This window comes from Balaenoptera physalus (genome assembly GCF_965194825.1).
Source record: "Balaenoptera physalus genome assembly, chromosome: 18".
NCBI lineage: Eukaryota > Metazoa > Chordata > Mammalia > Artiodactyla > Balaenopteridae > Balaenoptera > Balaenoptera physalus.
Window position 1 is genome coordinate 8,641,317 of NC_138899.1, and position 13,593 is coordinate 8,654,909.

At 40.9% G+C, this 13,593-nt stretch overlaps 3 protein-coding genes across 4 annotated transcripts in view; 2 read left to right on the forward strand and 1 right to left on the reverse strand.

Moving 5' to 3' along the window:
- Positions 1-2,718: 2,718 nt before the first annotated feature.
- The window catches only part of LOC309647386 (uncharacterized protein), a 69,182-nt gene continuing 58,307 nt past the window's right edge, over positions 2,719-13,593 (reverse strand). Inside the window, exon 5 of the mRNA XM_082434727.1 lies at positions 2,719-4,773. Within this exon, the coding sequence (XP_082290853.1) occupies positions 4,757-4,773 (17 nt within the window). The 3' untranslated portion in view covers positions 2,719-4,756. The remainder of the gene's footprint in view (positions 4,774-13,593) is intronic.
- TEX30 (testis expressed 30) lies at positions 5,427-10,885 on the forward strand. 2 transcript variants are annotated; one of them, XM_082434724.1, is made up of 5 exons: positions 5,427-5,520; positions 6,008-6,238; positions 7,018-7,069; positions 7,591-7,796; positions 8,642-10,885. In XM_082434724.1, exons 1-5 carry the CDS (start codon positions 5,506-5,508, stop codon positions 8,813-8,815), a joined length of 678 nt encoding a protein of 225 aa, XP_082290850.1. In that variant the 5' UTR covers positions 5,427-5,505; the 3' UTR covers positions 8,816-10,885. The 2 variants fall into 2 exon arrangements, with proteins under 2 accessions (XP_082290850.1, XP_082290851.1); XM_082434725.1 differs by lacking the exon at positions 7,591-7,796 and having other exon boundaries at positions 8,642-8,829.
- CCDC168 (coiled-coil domain containing 168) overlaps positions 11,020-13,593 on the forward strand; it is a 34,060-nt gene continuing 31,486 nt past the window's right edge. The window contains exon 1 of the mRNA XM_082434979.1: positions 11,020-13,536. Coding sequence (XP_082291105.1) covers positions 13,273-13,536 — 264 coding nt within the window. The 5' untranslated portion in view covers positions 11,020-13,272. The remainder of the gene's footprint in view (positions 13,537-13,593) is intronic.

A 13,593-nucleotide genomic window follows, 5' to 3' on the forward strand; every position in this document is an offset into this window, starting at 1 on the left:
TTGTTTTTGTTATATTAATTCATAATGAATTACATTAATAGTGTTCTAATTTTGAAACACTGTAAAAACTCCATTATAAAAACTCTAATACATCTAATTATGTATTATTCTTTAAATCCATGGATGGATTAATTGTGCTAATATTTGGCTAAATCTGGCCCACCACTTTTGTACAGCCTGCAAGCTAAGAATGATTTTAACATTTTTAAATGGTTGAAAAAAATCAAAAGAATAATAATAATGATGATGGTGACATGTGAAACTCATCTGAAATTGAAGTTTTGGTGTCCACAAATAATGTTTTGTATTACTCTCCTATTGCTGCTGTGACAAAGTACCACGAATTTAGTGGTTTAAAACAAAACAAATTTATTCTCTTATAGTTCTGGATTTTAGAGTCTGAAATCAGTGTTTCTGGGATAATGTCAAGGTGTTCATGGGGCTGAGTCCCTCCTGAGGCTGAGGGCAGGATGCCTTTTCTGGCTTCCAGGGGCGCATTTCTTACATTTCTTGTCTTGTGGCCCCTTCCTGCATCTTCCCAGCCAGCAGCTTAGGGTCTTCAAATCTCTCACTGCTTCTGTCGTCACGCTGCCTTCTCTCTCCCTGAGTGTTATAACGGTGTTATTCATAATAGTCAAACAGTGGAAAGAATCCAAATACCCATCGACTGGCAAATGGATAAACAAAATGTGGTTTACCCATAAAACTGAATACTATTCAGCAATAAAAAGAAATGAGTTATAAGAGGGAATAAAGTACTATTACATGCTACAGTATGGATGAATCTTGAAAACATGATTCTGAGTAAAAGAAGCTAGCCATAAAAGACCAAATATTGCAGGAAATGCCCAGAAAAGGCAAATCTACAGACAGAAAGTAGGTTAGTGGTAGTCTGGGTTTAAGGGTAGAAGGCAGTGAGCACAGTTTTCTTTTGGGGGTGATGTAATGTTCTTAGATTATGGTGATAGCTGCCAATGGTTATAAATTTACCGAAAGGCACTCTTAAAGTGAGTGGCTTTTATGGCACGCAGATAAAGCCGTTTTTTAAAATCTGAGCTAGAAAATTAGGAGACACGTAGAGAAACGTTCATTAAGCCTCTGTAATGCGCCAAAACGCTTGAGATAAATGACCATCAGTGGTTTTCTGCATTGTTATCTCCTTACTTGGGCTGCGACAGAAAAGAGGGCGGTTCCTAACAGCCCTGGGCTTGGGGAAGATTCATTCATCTGAGACGTATTGATTTGCCAGGAATTCTTCCATACGCGGGAGATTCAAGACGAAGTAACAGCGACAATAAAGACCCCTGCCTTCGGTCCGGGAAGGAGACAAATTCACAGTCTGTTCGGTGACCGGGGTGGAAGGATGATACATGGAAGGTCTTTGGTGGAAGGCCCAAGGTGCGCGTGAGGCGCTTAGAAAAGGCCTCACTGAGAAAATGGCAAGTTGAGCGAAGACCCCAAGGAGTTGCAACGGTAGCCACTGGATCTCTCCGAGAGGAGGGAGGACCAGGACAGAAGCCCTGTCGTGAGGCCTCGCCTGGTGGGTTTGGGTGTGAGGGGAGTGAAGAGGCCCTGGCGTCTAGAGCCGAAGGAGCCGGGGAAACTAGACGAGTAGGAAACGGGTAAGAGGGGAAGCGACCGATCGTATGAAACCTTGGTCTCTGCAAGGCCTTTAGCTCTGATTACGGGCGAGACGGGAAGCCTTTGCAAAAAGCGTTGAGTTGAAGGTGCACCTTTCAATGGGGTCCAGCTGGCCACTGCGTCGATAAGTAGCGGAAAGGTGGCGGGCGGGCGTGGGAACGAGAGGCCCTACGGCCGACTCTTTCAATAATCCGGACAAAGACGGTGGTGGGGCTCGGGCGGGTCTGGTGTTAGCGTGAGAAGTGGTGGGATTCTGTACATATTTGCCAGTCGAACAAGCGGGGTCGCTGGATTGACTGCGGGGTGTGTGAAAAAGAGAACAATCAGAGCTGACCCCGCGTTTTTTGGCCCGTGCAACTGCTGGAATGGAGTGGCTGGGACGGGGAAGGGTCCTGAGCGGACGCAGTCGGAGCTGAAGCAGCGACAGGTGGCGGCACGTCAGCGCCCCCCGCGTCCCCGCCGGCAGCGGCGGGAAAACCCCCGCTCCCAGCGTGCCCCGCGCGCCGGCTCGCGCGCCCGTGGGTGGGGCGGGGCCTGCGCGCGCGTGCGCCGTAGCGGGACGCACTGGCGGGTGCGGCGAGGCGGTCCCTTCGAGTGTGGAAGTTCGCTCCCTGAAGAGAGTGAGGGCGGTTAGGTGCTCCCGGCCACTTTCCGTCCCCGGTAAGCGCGGCGGCGGCGGCGGCGGTTGGGGCCGCCAGATAGGGGACTTCCGAGGGCCCCGAGGGCTTCCCGCGGCCCCGCCTGAGGCGTCTCGGGCTCGCGGCCGTCGCCCCTCAGGGGCTGTTGGGCGGCTCTGTGAGGCGTTCGGCGTCGGTTCGGTCTCGCGGGCCGCGGCCGCTGGGGCTGCGGCCGGCCGGTTGGCCGGCCGGTCGGGAGACGGCGTGAGGGGACAGTGCGGGCGGGGAGAGCCGAGCGGCTCCGGCCTGGGTCCCGCGAGCCGGGCACCGGCGGCCTCCGAGCGGGTAGGGTCGCCGGGGCCCCGGCGCCGGCGGGCGGAATCGGACGGTCGTCGGGCGCCTTTGCGTCCCGAGCTCCGGGAGTGTCGGCTCTCGGACCGCTCGTTGTTGACGCGGCCAGGTTATCGACCTCCCCCCCGCCCCCCGGAGGACTTGAACTCTCAAGGCTGGCGTCCAGCCCCGCGATTTCCAGCGTCCCGCTTCGACGCGGGGGATGAGGCGCAGGCGTTTTTCCCGTGGACGGTTACGGGAGGGGTGGCATCTGACCCCCCGGCATCAGGTGTGATCGCCGTCGCCTCGTGGGCGTGAAAACGGTCGCGACGTGGGCACGCGACTCCATGCGATGAAGCTCCGCAGCCTCCCCGAGGTTGGCTGGTGGCGTCGGCCGCCTTTGCAGCTGAGACGCTGCCCCGTCTGACCCCCGGAGCCCGGCCTGATGACAGCCTGGACGGTCTAGGCCGGGTTGGGGCTACACCGTGCAGCCGTTTCGCTGTTTCCCGAGTAGCCCCGCTCGCGCGCACCGTTGCGGGAGGACGGACTGCGCGCACCGTTAAGTCTGGAAGGGAGGGGCGTTTTCCAGAAAAAGGGCCGCGGCAGCGCAGAAAGCCCAAACGCCCACGGCCGGCAGACGGATAGCAGAGCACATTAGGTTAAGAGGGTGGCTTGAATACTTGTGCACCTAATTTTCCTCCCTCCGTAATCTCACTAAAAGTACAGCAAAGGGATTTTCAAAAAGACGCACACCCACAAGGATGAAGAAAATGGGACAGGAAACGACAGCAATAAGATGCTGGGCTCCGGAAAGCACAAGCCTGAGCACATCGGCTTAATTCTAAACCAGCAGCAGGGAGTGCTGGGGGAACAGTTCTACGGCAGAAACAGGGTCTTCGAAATGTGCAGCAGGTGGCAGCGAAAGGAACGGCGCTGGGCATGGATGCGGAGGGCTGTACCTCGATGAAGCGCGCCGGGGAAGAAGGTAGACCGCTGGCTCTCTCCCCGTGTCACGTCGCTGGACACTGCTTCTCTCCCGTTAGAAGCCTGGAGGCTGGTCTCTTGAGAACTTAAAGCAGGATCTTCGAACCAGGGGCCACAGGCACAGTAACGAGGCTCCCTTTGTGAAAACAGGGACAATGAAGATTGATGTCCATCATCCCCCAGTTTAAACCCCAGAACTTTCTGCAGCCAGTCTGATACCTTTCAGGCTCAAATATGAGAATTCTACACGCGCGCGCACACACACACACACACACACATAAAGGGAAAGATATACACAGTAAGTAAGTCACAGTGGTTGCTTCTGGGAAGGGAAAGGAACTTTGTGGCTGGGGGAAAAATGGGAGGACACTTAACTACTGTTAACTGTTTTAACATTGTGTACCATGTGCGTATATTACCTATTCAAAAATGAAATGTATTTCTTAAAAAATAAAGGCAAGTGAATACACCCTTTGACACAGGAATTTTTCTTACAGATATGTCTACACACGTGTGAAAATAATGTTAAGTACAGTGCCACTCATTGCAATATGGTTTTAGCAAAAGATTGGAAACAATCTCATTTTCATTAATAGATGGTTGGTAAAAATAAATTATGTACAACCTTTCCTTGGAGTACTCTATAGCCATAAAAAAACAATGAAAGAAGCTCATTGTATAAGGAAAAGAGTAATCACCAAGATACGTATTGGGGGGGGGGGTTCAGAAAAGTAGGTCACCAGTTTATAAAAAGAAGAAGGAGATGTGTGTGTCTGTAGGTATATATATAAAATATCTGAAAGCAGAATACTGGTTGCCTTTGAAGAGGGGATCTGGATGGTAAGGCAAAAGTGGATTGAGGGAGAGACTTTCCACTGTATATTTTTGTACCTTTTTAACGTTGGACCATGTTATTGTTATCTATTCAGTGAATGAATTAGTAAATGTTAATGGGAAAAAAGATGAATAATGGAGATCCTGATGCTGATGATATCCTGAACAATAAAAGATCTCTTACTATAGGAAGGAATGCTGCATAACAACCCTGAAATCTCTGGCTCCCAGCATTTCATGCTCTTGGTTCTTCAGGTAGACCCTTCATGGTTCTTCAGTGGTTTAGATGTTGGTTGGACTAGGCTGGACTCAAGACTTTAGTTTTGGGTTCTGGTCTGCTCCATGTGTCTTCATTCTGGAACCCAGGCTAAAAAAAGCAAAAATACATGAAGCATGTTTTTCTCAGGGCTGAAGGCAAGAGTTCAAGAGCACTTCTGGAAATTTGCCATGCCTCAGCTCAGAAGTGGCACATTGAAACATATTCTGTTGATTAAAGCAAGTCACATAGCCAAGCCCATAGGCAATAGGGTGGAGATTTACACTCTGCCTACTGGGAGGCTCTGCAGAGTCTCAGGACAAAGGGTGTGGATGTGTACTTCCATTGCAGGGGCCGAGGAAGAGCTGGGAATGATAAAGACGAAGGAAATGGGTTAATAGAAAGATGCTGTGAAATTCAGTTGAAGATGGTTGAGACTAAAGATGCTTAGGGAAAAAAAAAAAATATATATATATATATATATATATATTTTTTTTTTTTTTTACAGCATTACCAAGATACAGCATCATACTTTGATATGAATTTTCTTAAGGCATCCATGTTAAGATATCACATTGGCTTTATCTTAAATAACATCTGCCAGCCCCACACCTGGTCCTATAACCAATTCTGAGTGACCATAGGAATGAAAATAAATAATGTGCTTGTAAAGACATCAGTTCTTAGAGAAGTAGTTCTGAATGTTTACTTTAGCTACTGAGTGTGTTCATTCATAGTTCTTGTGTCTGCCAACCCACCTTTCACAACAGAATCTTCTTTTCAGGGAGATGTCCTTTGCTTCTCAGATGTAATGCACTTTAAGTTTGTTATTCAACAGTGAAAATGAGTCATACAGAGGTAATACATATTTTCATACATTCTGCATCTTCAAGGTTCCTTTTTTTTTTTTTTTGTAGTCATATGGCTCCAGAGTAATTTTCTTATTTTCATCTTGTACTGTGAGAGACAGCATAGCATTAGTGGTTAAGAGTGAGGACTTTGGAGCAGACTGCCTGAGTTTGGATCCTAGCTAATTGGATATATAACCTTGGGCACATTATGTAACCTACTGTGCCTCAGTTTTCTCAGCTATAAAATGGAGATAGTAACAGTACTTGCCTCAGAATTCTTAGGAATGTTAAATGATTTAATACATATAAAGCAGTTATAATAGTACCTGACACAATAAGTATTTCTTAAATATTAGTTATTATTAATATCATTGATTTTTATTTGGAGGCTGTGACTTGAATCATGGGTCTTGCAGAACAAACATATATAGTTATTCATTTGTCTGAATAGGCAAGGAAGTAATTTTTGATCCATTTATTCTCTTGAATTCCAGGTTAAATTAAAAATACCTTTTGGAAATAAATTACTAGATGCTGTTTGTTTGGTACCTAACAAGAGCTTAACATATGGAATAATTCTTACACATGGAGCATCAGGAGATATGAATCTTCCTCATTTGATGTCACTGGCATCCCATCTTGCATCTCATGGTTTTTTTAGCCTGAGATTTACCTGTAAAGGCCTTAATATTGTACATAGAATTAAGGCATATAAATCAGTTTTGGTAAGAAAATTTCTTTATATTTACTTATGACAGAATTCTGTTTTTAAAATTCATAATAAATTTAAGACAAATTTTATTAGCCGTCATTTGGTTTAACTTAAAAATCCTTTAATGAGAATTCTTAGAAACTCAGCAGTGTATGAAGGCTGTGTAATGGTCAGATTTCTCTTTTTTTGCCATCAGTTAGTTTCCATGGGGATGAGCGCTTACATCATAAATGTTTCTCCGTGATACTGCCAAAGAATCTACTTATGATGTAATTTCCATATTGAAATTTAGGATATATAGTTCTAGGTATTCTGCCTTGTATACTATGAATGTACAAATAATATATGATTTCTGTATTAGAAACTGTAAAACCCCTGGATAAAACAAATCTGAAATTTCTTTTAATCCAGGTTACTTCAAGCTTACTGAGTTTTTCAGAGCTTTAAATTAGATGTTAGTATTATCACATTTTGTATTAGTTGGAAGCTTTTACTGGCTTTTTTTCCCCTCCACGATTTGTTCTTTAAAACTATTTTAGTACTTGAATTTGTTTTAGACAGTGTTTTTTTTTTCACTTATTTGCCTGTATTACCCAGTTTATGATTTGACAGTGAAGGCATGACCAGAGAGCAAAGAACTGGTTACCTCTTCCAAGAAGAATCCCTTGAAATTTCTTGATTGTTTTTGCAAAAATTTTCATACATTTCAGTAATGATGAGAAAATATATGTTGGTTTTCCAGTGGAATATTTCATGGGAGAAGAATTGATATTTTTTGGTCGATTTTTCTAGAATTACCTAAAGACCTCAGGAGAATACAAACTTGCAGGTGTTTTCCTTGGAGGTAAGTTTTCAATACTTGTGAATACTTGTTCTAAAATCTACTCATATTAATATAGGAATAGGTAATCGAGAATTAAAATTAATGACAGGAAGAGACTTAAGGATTTTTTGTTTTGGTTTGGTAAGTCACTTCCTGGTGTAACACCAAGATACTTTAATATTTAAATCTAATTTAAACCTCATATATATGTGTTATAACCTGAAGAGGTCTCCTTTTATTTATATCCCTGAATCACCCCCTCTCAAATGATTCCTTCACAAGGATTGTCTTCACCACTTCCTGTATTCTTTTGGAAAATAATTCCTTTTCTTTTTTTTTTTTTAAGATTTGACTTAGGATTTAGCTCTTTACAAGTCTGTGGGTATTGCAGCTTTTTAATTGGCACATGTTGTAGTTAATATTTGTTGATAAGCAATATGGCAGATGAACAGTGAATGAAATCTGATTTGCCACATTATCATCACCACTATTTTATGTGAATGTTTATATTTCAAACTGAACTTAATTTTAATTGGTTTTAGGTCGTTCAATGGGCTCAAGAGCAGCTGCTTCTGTAATGTGTCATATTGAGCCAGGTGATGCTGATAATTTTGTTCGAGGTCTCATTTGTATTTCCTATCCACTGCACCATCCAAAGCAGCAGCATAAACTTAGAGATGAAGATCTCTTTCGTATAAAAGATCCTGTACTGTTTGTGTCAGGCTCAGCAGATGAAATGTGTGAAAAGGTGAATTATAACTTGATATTTGTGTGAATGAGAGAGAAAGAATGAAAGAAACATCCTGGGAACAAGATATTACCTGTAACATTCAGTCTCTATAAAAAGATGCTGATTTTAGGGACTTCCCCGGTGGTCCAGTGGTTAAGACTCTGCGCTTCCAGTGCAGGGGGTGCGGGTTTGATCCCTGGTTGGGGAGCTAAGATCCCACGTGCTGTGGCCAAAAATAAATAAATAAATAAATAAATTAACTATTTTTAAAAAGATGCTGATTTTACTAATGCTAGTTTTTTTCCTTAGTTAACACTGTTGCTTTGGAGAACCTAAAAATATAAGCATACTGACAGTATTCATCCCCCTGTAAAGAGTGTTGGTAAATGGATTAACTCGCATGTAGAAAATGAAGGATTAATATCTGAATCTTGTGAATTTTGGATTACTAGACTGTACGTTTGGTTTATCATTTCAACATTTAAGCAGATCTCTTCAATTTGTTATAAAATTGACTCTTGAAAAAAAAGTAACTTGTACATATTACTAAATTTTAGTGTATTTCCCAGAGCATATAAATAATTTCCTTGGGGAAAACATTTTTTAAGAGAATTTTTTTGGCTCTAGTTTACTTAATGACCTTTTAGCATCAGTAATGAATGCCTAATCTGTTCTGTTGTGTTGCTGTATCTGAAAAACATGGACTGCCACTTCTTGCACGTTCCATTGCCTCAAAAGTTAGCTGTAGACTAGGTTTTAATATTTAGTGAATGGATGCCAGTATAGGTGCGGTGGGAGAGAGGAAATCTTTACTGAACACCAGTAGAACATTAGTCTAGTATCCTCTTCTTTTTTCCCTTTAGAACTTGTTGGAGAAAGTGGCACAGAAAATGCAAGCTCCTAATAAAATCCACTGGATTGAGAAAGCAAGTCATTCCATGGCAGTGAAAGGACGGTCAACAAATGATGTTTTCAAAGAAATAAATACACAGATTTTGTTTTGGATCCAGGAAATCACTGAAATGGACAAGAAATAATTGTCTGTAGTTACAAGCTATGTTATTTTGAATACAAATACAGTTAATTTGTTAAAGAACAACATACCTCTCAGCATTCTGAGATATATTTCAGACTAATTTAATGTTCTTTAATGTTCCCCCATTTTTAAAACACATTTTGTGAAATTAACGCCCTTTACAAAGTGTCTTTTGAAAGCACTGTTATAGTTGTATAAAGGTGATGTACAAATATTGAAGGTGGTCTAAATATAATTTATTTTCTTTAATATAGTTAAGTTTTGAAAAATTAAACATTGAATTTTGTTACAAGAGAACTTTTGTCTTATTGCCGCGCAGCTGAGAAAGTACTCTTAATTTTGCAGAGCAGTGTCATCTTTATGAAAGGGAAACAACACTTTAGTAAATTTAGTCAGTTTTATAGAGTATACATCTATTAATCTAATCTTTTAATAAATCTCAAGGGATAGATGACGATACATTTTCAAATATGGGGACTCTGAGCATTGTTTTTAGAATAAAGTAACAACTTGCATTCATTAAATGTTTACTGAAGGCCTGTTATAGGCAAAGCCTCATGAGGTTTGCAATGATGAGTAAACACTTGGAGTTTGGTATAGTGGGGGAACTTGATGTCTAAAGCTGTCTGATTAAGGGGAGAATGAAATAAGGAGTAAATAGTGGGACTAACATCTGTGCTGTATCTAGGCAGAGTTAGGGCACTTAATTTTGCCTTGAGAAGTGCAGGTATCCCTTGGACTAGACTTGAATGGTATTGAGTTATATATTAAAAACATAGGTTCTATATTTCCTGTAAAGAACACAAAAATGTGATGAGGCTGATGAGATATCTATATCTATATCTATATCTATATATCTATATATATATAAAGTTTGTAGTGAGCAGTGGTTTTCTATAGTAGGAAATTAACTCCCTTCCCTGGTTTCTCTACTGCCCTAATGTTAGGCCCTTCAGACAGCCAGGGTGGCCTGGGAAGCTTGCAGATTTTTGAGGTCCCTCACTCCTCCTGCCCTGGTGAAGTTAATGGATTTTAATTACTTGTTAATTTTTCTAAATAGTGCATAAAGAACAAAAACCTAGATAACGGTATCTAAATTGTGTGTATTACAGAATGAAATCACGTACAACTACAAAATCGAAATTTCCATGTCACTCAGTGTACAATAGTTACTCACTTTTTGACTGAATTTCTTGAACAAGGCCCTAACTTAAATAGTATATAATTCTTAACTTTTAAAACAAGAGTGATCAAAATATTATAAAAAATATTTAACCAGAGCTGACAAATATAATAATGGTCTATTTTAAATGTAAATCAATTGGAAAATATTAATACTATAAACCAGAAGTGAAACTAAAAAGGAAAATACAAAGGAAAACTTACTATAAAGCAGACTATAATATAAAAGTACAATGAAGAAATAGATTTAAAAGGTTACTAACCAGCTATGTAATTATAATATTCAAGTTTTCAAATTAAACTATAGGCATAATATGGATGACCATTCAAAGATACTACTACAAATATAGGGATGTCGTAGAAGGTCATTAAAAGTTGATTTTACCCTGAGTTATCTATGAGAAACTACTATTCTTGATTGATGAAGTAGCTTGGCATTTGAGAACTGTGTACCTAGCCATGGGTGGGGAACATAACAACTGCTAGAGAAAGATATGAGTGATACGTGTAAGGCCAAAATAAACATTTGTGAAAAGGTCCCATCTGCTCTTCTGCACAGAATTGACACATCTTGCAGGGAAAGGGTGCAGCTCCTTCGAGTTTGAGATTATGGTCAAAGAGCTATCCTGGCACCGGCTCTGGTAGGCCCTGATTAATGGCACAACCATTCACCTAAATCAGTAGTTCTCAACTAGGAGTGATTTTGTTCTCTAGGGGACATTTGACAATGTCTGGAGACATTTTTGGTTGTCACGACTGGGGTGGGGCTGCTACTGGCCTCTCATAGGTAGGAGAAAGGCATTCTGCTAATATCCTGCAGCGTACAGGACAACCAGCCATTATGAAGATGCACCCGGCCCAAAATGCCAGTAATGCCTAGGTTGAGGAAGCTAGTCCTTGACAAGCCAGCTTTGGGATTATCTTTAAATCCTTTCTCCTTCACCATTAGCTTTTCTACACCACTTCTGAATCCATTTGCTTCCTTTTAGTTGCCAAATACTGTGTTTTCAGTATCAAAGTCTGATTCTATCCCCATACTGTAAAATGAATTACAGTAGCCTAATTCATTTTACTATTTTATTGTCTCCTTGGTTCAATAAACCATTTGACGCCTCTAACTCAAAAACTGTTGGTGGATCTCCAAGGGTGACTATTAAGATTAAAGACCTTAGTTCAAGGCTCTCCACGATAGGCCCTATCAACATTTTAACCTTATTTTCTCTCCCCCATACTCTTAACCTGTACACAGTACTCCAGCTAACCTGGATACACAAAGTTTATGAACAAGTCTTTCTGTCTTCTCTTCCTGAAACTTTTTTCTTTGTCTGTTACCAAATCATACTCATCCTTCAAGGCCCTTAAATTCTCTTTCCCACTTCACAGCTTTTCTTGAATTACCCCAGCCATCTCTCCTTCAAAGCCACATAATTATCTTCTCCGTTGCTATTCACACCCTGCCTTTTCAGAGATTATTGACATATTTGCTCTATACAACTAATTACATACTGCTTCGGGTCAGGGAATGGTTTTACTCATCTTTGTATCCATAAAGCACTTGGTGTTACTTGCTCAGTGCCTTAGTCATTGATTATTCAATAAATCCTTGTATTGAACTAAGATATTAATATCCTTGGTTTTATATTGCTATTTTATACACATTACTGGGACTTTCTCTTTACATGTAAAGAACAAAAACCTAGTTCACAATGTCCAAATAGTTCAAAGAGTGTGGCATTGGTAGATATATTTTTTTAAACTTAAATAGAATTATTTTCTGGGTGTTTTCTTTCAGTATCTATATTACTGTTAGTAATGGGATTTCTCTGCTGTTATTTTTTATTGTCTTCGTGACTTTAAAAAATAAACATAGCATTTACTTTTTTTTGCTGCTCACTTGAGATTGACATAAGAAGAGGTTTCTAGTGCAAAGGACAGAAGTGTCTATGCTGAAAAATAGGTAATTGTACTTTTATTAGTAGTCAAGTACTTAAATAACAAACATGACAAAGCCCTGGAGGGGATGGGGATACTCTTCTTTACCTATCTGCAGACTTAAGCATCAGCGGGAGTGGTACACAGAAGTTCCTTTTCAGTTCTTATAAGAGCTATTCGTGGTATACTAATTAGGGATTCAGTGTCATCAAGCCCTAAAAGATCTAAGAAACTAGAGAGTTCCTTAATGTTAAAACGCTCAACCCCCTTTAAGATAGTTAACATTAAATGAATTAGAGAATGTCTGCCATCAGGCAAGAGAAATTGAGTATTTTGCCAGCTGCATTAAATATTATAGAAAACCCCAGCAGAATAAAATCACCCTGATCGTGTATATGGATGGGGAGTCAGAGAGGAGGGTGAAACTTACCCTAGAAAAATCCAGAGGAACTGTTGAAGTTTCTTCTAGAACTAAGGAATGCCTACCATGCATTCCGGAGAGCTATACTTTGCAAAGACAAACCCCATGATCACAGTTTAACTAAATTAAGATCATAAATACCTGTCGGCTATGGTCCAGTAGACTGGGAGAGTGTAAACTCCTAGGATGTGTCATTGATCTCATTATCTCTAATACTCAAGGGAAGTAAGAGCTCAATAAATCTTTCTTGCACTCAGTTAAAGTTATGTGACAGAAGAGGCCTGAACAGTTAACTCTGGTGTAAAGAATTATACTTCTTTCCTCACCCGACCTTGAATAAGTGAAGACAAAGGAAGAATTAATTCATTACGTCTTCAAAGGGAAAGTGCTCTAAATCCAAGGTAGTATTAATATTTTCATTAATAGTACAGACTTTTTTGTATACTTGTGACTAAACTACTCTCTAGACTTTGAGGGAAGGCGAGCAGTACTTAGATCTGGCTCTGCCCCACCCTAATTCTGACATCAGCAAGCGTCACAAATAGCTGCTCCTTGGAATCACCAGAAACAGGGTGAAGAGGAAATTCACCAGGAGACCATTCCAAAATCTACCAAAATCTAACCTGGGTTTTCAGCATCACAGTAGATTGTCGAAGAGGAACACGGCTGACAGACCCCTCTAACAAAAAGAAACATAAAATGAGGTGTTCTATTTTACTAAAAAGTCAAGTTGATATGAGCTCAGTTAAATACCCACTGTGACACGTACCTCACTTTTCTTAGACCCAGAGGAATCACTGCTGCACTTGACAAGGCACTGGGCAGCACTGGACATTTTTTTTCTGGCAGAGCATTGCATGTGGTTATGAGATGGGCATACCACCTTTTTGTGTTTTGGGGCATCCAGAATCGAGGACTTTGGAATGAAGACATCAGTCTATTTCACATATTACACAAAAATGCCAAAGCAATTTTATTTCTTTAAAAAAGTGGGTGGATTGGAAAATAATGCATTTTTGACATTATGGGACCTTCTAGAGTCCTGGACTTCTCAAAATAACTGGATGGCAATCTTATTTATAATTTTTCTGGGAATTATCTTTGAGATCATACTCATAAAGATTTGTACAGCCTTTCAGAAGAAGCCTGCACTTCCTTCAGAAAAGGATAATACAGATGCCCACAAGGTAAGAACAAATGCTTGATTTCCTTTTCCCCGATTTTTCAAAGTAACACATAAGAAT

Coding starts and splice junctions, on each gene's coding strand:
- TEX30 (XM_082434724.1), top strand. Junction 7,070..7,590: donor TGCAGGTGTTTTCCTTGGAG/GTAAGTTTTCAA, acceptor AATTGGTTTTAG/GTCGTTCAATGGGCTCAAGA. Junction 7,797..8,641: donor CAGATGAAATGTGTGAAAAG/GTGAATTATAAC, acceptor TTTTCCCTTTAG/AACTTGTTGGAGAAAGTGGC.